This window comes from Brachyhypopomus gauderio, chromosome 18, assembly GCF_052324685.1.
Source record: "Brachyhypopomus gauderio isolate BG-103 chromosome 18, BGAUD_0.2, whole genome shotgun sequence".
NCBI lineage: Eukaryota > Metazoa > Chordata > Actinopteri > Gymnotiformes > Hypopomidae > Brachyhypopomus > Brachyhypopomus gauderio.
The window spans coordinates 8057886-8062844 of record NC_135228.1 but is presented as its reverse complement, the minus strand read 5'-3'; the positions used below and the strand labels follow the sequence as shown (position 1 = coordinate 8062844).

General features: G+C 41.8%; 1 protein-coding gene across 2 annotated transcripts in view; it reads right to left on the bottom strand.

The window, feature by feature from the left end:
- Positions 1-4240: 4240 nt before the first annotated feature.
- Positions 4241-4959, bottom strand: part of ap3b1a (adaptor related protein complex 3 subunit beta 1a) — a 58912-nt gene continuing 58193 nt past the window's right edge. For both annotated transcript variants that reach the window (XM_076979341.1, XM_076979340.1), the window contains exon 27: positions 4241-4865. In XM_076979341.1, the coding sequence (XP_076835456.1) occupies positions 4715-4865 (151 nt within the window). In that variant the 3' untranslated portion in view covers positions 4241-4714. The remainder of the gene's footprint in view (positions 4866-4959) is intronic.

Sequence of the window (4959 nt, the reverse complement as noted above, 5' to 3'; positions counted from 1 at the left end):
GGGTTCATATTCCCTCTGTCCCGAAATCCGGTGTCTTTTCCCACAAGATAGAAGGTGATGTTGCCCTCAGGGTGCCACCCACCTTGCTGTCTCTCCATCCACAGGACTGACTCAAAAAACACAAACGAAAAAGAAATACAAGAAAATAGAGAAGGAAGAGGAAGAAGTGAAGAAAAACAATTTAGCCAAGAAGTCATCCACTGATTTGTCGTCAGTGAGACCATATAGATGTGAATACTTTCAGGAAGAAACGGGTTTGCATCCTTTGAGTTTTCAGCACTGACTTTCAAGATACTGTAAATATGCTACATATGACCAAAAAATACATACTATACATACATGGTGTCTGAATATTTTTTTTGTTGGTCTGATATCTGGTGTTTTCAAGGTTCTCAGAGCCACTCTATGTCCTTTATAAAAACATTTAATTGATAATTTAATTTCAGCTCTATGACTGGCAAAATGCAATTATAACGAATACTTTTTCATGTAAACAGTATTATGTTCATGTAAACTGCAGAACATATAAATAATAATGACAATATTAATAACATTTATTTAGAAAATCCTTTCATTAAAATATTAGGCAATAGTTTATCTTATGACCAGGAGTGTAGCAGGAAATTTTGGGCCCTGTACACTCTCAATATAAATGGGTCCCTATCCATGCCAGTATACGTGATACATGAGCAAAATGGGCCCCTCTCCCTACTCGGGCCCTGGGTAGTCAGGTCCACTCCCCCCCCCCCCACTACCACGCCCATGCTTATGACTAAGTACACATGTTAAATATAACATTTGAGGCAACTTCCCAGACCCATAGCAAAAGTTTAGACTAAAAATATTTTACAATGGTGATTTCCAATTGACGCTGCAATGTAGTTCCACACAAGGCCTAATTAATTTCTAACAATGGGGACATCAAGATGACATTTCTAATATTCCACAGGAACAGAGTTTAGGAGCTATACAAGAAACACATTCCACCAAAAATTTTTTATCTTAATTTAATCTTCCAACCACTGCTTTAAGTGATTCTGTGGATTAGCAGTAAATCCTGCGGATATACAATAAGTGTTAAAGCCGTCATACTGGGCTAGAGATTACAAAAGCTCGGTGTCATAATATTTAGACTATTGTTATTTTAGATATGTTTATCAAACAATAGAGTAAAAGAGATATTGTTTATATGGGGGTTGAATGAACGAACAATGTCAAGATTTATGAGGTACTCATCCAACCATTGCTTTTGGTTGCATAGAAAAACCATCAAGGTCTAGGCCAAACTTGGCAGTCTCGTCCTGAACAGACAGCCTAACACAAGTGTTCCCATTTTACCAAAGATTAGAAGACAGCTCTGTGAAGAAGTGAGTTATTGGATCTAGCCAAACAGCTATTTGAGAAAATGAAAGCCAACATTAGTGAAACACCTAAAGGACTGTTCTATAAAGTTACAAAACAATGACGGGCCTACAGATGAAAACTCCCCATCCACACTAATACATTAAAGCAAAATCTGAAACAGTAGAAAGAGCTGCTCATGCGGTAAAATGTTGTGTGTTTCTACAGGAAGAGAAGCAGGAATGTGGAACATCTTTCCCAAAAGGTGTGCTTGACGAAGGACAGTAACTGGAGAGATCAGGGGAACCAGGGTGCAGTTTTCCTGCCCTCACAGGAAAGGATACTGGCTGGATCATTTAATACTTTAGGTACTTTAATAGGAAAGTTCACAGAATCATCAGAAAAAAAATATTATATATAGGCTATTCATATACTTTCTACATGAAGCTGTACTTGACAGTAATTTATAGATGTGCCTCTGTTAATATTATGTAATCTATTTAGTTTCATTAGCTGTATAGCTGTATAGTGCTGTAGAAATTATTCGCTAAATGAATTTCATTGCTAAATATTATCTAAACAAATGTTACATCAATATGATTGTTTTGTAAGGTAAGCAGAGTTTACACCTCATGAAAGAAGAGAAGACGAGGCACAGGGTTCATGTCAACTCGATGGTTGGGCTGACACCACCCAACCTAAAACATTACACGAGTGTGAGCAGGGATTATTGGGTGGAGGACACACCCCTTCTCCATCACTCAATAAATTATGACATCCAAGACAATCACTTGTAACCTTGTCATTAATATTAGGAACCCAAGAATAAGGTGTATACCTTACCTGCTGCTGGTCGTACTGAAGCGGTCTTGGGTAAGTGAAGCAACCCCACTTATTGGGTGCAATACTTAACAGTGGGAAGTCCAATTAACTAATTAATTGCAGCACAGTTGGCTCGACAGATACAACTTGACGATTCAACTGCGGCAATTCCTTTAATGACTGCGGCGGATGTTAATAAAGTAGTGAAATTGTATATCAGTCTATATCTGTTTAGAGTTTCTTCTACAAGACCTAAAATTCTGCATTTCTTACTGGAAAATTCATGGAATTCTGAGATCTCCTCAGCTCCGTGTTCATGAACAATCAGGGCGTAACATTTGACAAATCATCACTACATTTCAGCCATACTTTTCAGCGATGATCGTCAAACCATTTTAATAGTTATTAAAAACCGATTCAACAATCCAGACCTGTATCTTAACTTTTTCACCTAAAATGTCACATATGCCACTCTGCATCCTCCTTCAACTGTAGTTGCAAAGTTTATCATTATGCTCACTTCAAATAAACCACAAATGCACCATTATTTGTCAGTAAAGGGGTGCACACAATTTAGCTGACTTGGATGTGTGACCAAAATATTGTTAAACAAATGATCGACCGATCCAAATTTTACTGTCGAATATGTTGATATTATTGCGTAGCAGCATTCCATTAAGAATCTCTTGTGTCATACGTAAATGATGATCAAATCTGGTTGCTCCGTACGTCATGTAAACGGTTAAAATGCCCGCAACTTTAATGACTTTGCAGCACATCCACTTTTACAGAAATTACTTGGAAGTTATATTTAGCATTTTTAGTATGTGCACGCACAACCCTAGTGATTATCCATGGCATTTTCTTTAAGGTAAGGCCAAGCCACCATTGGCCAGCCATGAGACTAATTAACGATGCGCCTAACGTTATCGTACGCATGGGTCACGCATGCGGTTACCATGGCGACAGTGTCACAATGGCGCGACCAAAACACCTGCGGCGCCGCGAGGTTTAATTGGCACCTCGATGTTTACACAGATGTGAGCGGAGTCGGACCACGCCGTGGCAGAGTTTAAAAATAATTAACCAGTCAACAATCTAATATTAGTTTTTTTGCTGTAGTTTGGAATCAGATAATACATGTGCTTTGATCACAACACGACAACGTTGTCCCGATAACGCCGTTTTATGACGGATTACAGTACGCGAAACGTCAAGTTGATAGGAATGGGGGTGGCGGCAGGTGTAGTTGGGCGCCTAATCCCCTCGAAACGTCCGTGCGCCTTTAAGTCCTCAGCTCGGCGTTGTTCTTTTCCTTCGCATTAGGCCATTTAGTTACTGCACCGCTGCTCCTGGGTAACAAGCCACTGCGCGAGAGGCAGTGCGCGAGAGTAGCAGTGCGCACGAGTACATGGTTCTCTCTCCCGCCCACCAAACATTCTGCAACGAGTTTTTGCGTGTGTCCATATACTAATGTCACAGTGGCACTGTTATAGCCTAGTGTTGGAGTGATTGAGAGAAACGCCTTCTGCCTCTCGCGTTCTCTCTCATAAAAATGTCAACACGAAGCCTGTTTGACGATCGCACAGTGACGGTCTTATTGAATTATGGCTGCAGTCAAGAAAAACATGGGGTTATAATACCCTGCACGTCCCCTAATGCCACCACGTTTATGTACCACTTAACTACATTATACAAGCAAGGCAAAGCGAGCTGACGGAGGTAAAGACTGGTGGTGGGAGGTCACATGACTAGTGGCTGGAAGGTCACATGACTAACCGCTTTGAGACCTGCAGACATATCATATCAGCCATATCAGTAGTAATAATCTGTGGTGATAAACCATAATCTCTCCGAAGACAGCGGAGCGTGTGGGTGTGGTGGTAGACTGGGAAAAAAAACCCCAAAACAATCATTGCCAAGGATGTAATATTCTTAATTACTCTTGCAACTGAAGTTTTACTGCATGCGCTTCCCAGCTTGGGGTGCTGACCCCATCAAATGGACCATTACAAAACCTGAACATGAAATGTTCATTTTAACAATAGTGGTAAAAAAGAAAAACCCAACCAAGAAATCAATGAACTAAGGGATGACGGGGGAGATGTATTCCCCACCCCCAACATTTCTCCTTTATTGTGATTGTAAGAATGCATGTCTGAGGTTCCATCTGGGCACTTGTGTTTGAAGCGTACAGTAGAGCAAGGCACTTTACAGTGTGGGCAAAGCTAGTATAGGAACAGGACTGCTGGCGATTTGCAGAACACACAGCCCTACCCCTAGTGGCAGTGTGAGATACTGCACTCAATGGGCCCCAGGTAGGTATGGGATGGTTTACTGAAGAAAAATATGTTTCACAAACTGGTGGGAATAACATTTTAGTGTTTATGTGCAGGCTTCTGCTGTTATGTGTGTGCCTGCGTATGTGCTGTAGATTTGCTGGGTGGTGTGCCTCTAGGGGGCGCTGTGCGAGATGGATCTTCAGTCTGGAGGGAGTATTGTACGCAGTGGGAGATGTATAAGGAGCTGTGTGTGCTGTAGAGGATGGCCTCTAGGGGGCGCTCAGCACTGTCTGGAGCTCCCGCAGCAGCATGGAGGCAATGACGGTCTTCTCCGTGTTGACGGTGAGTTGAGCACTGGTGTCCTTCTGCACCACACACACCAGCACGAGGGCTCCCGAACTCACCAATCTGGCCGCAAACCTACACAAACGCACACAAAGACACGCTCAGGACACGCAACTGTCTGCAGGTGGAACCGGCGTGAAAGAGTTGTGGACGATGAAGTCATTTACGT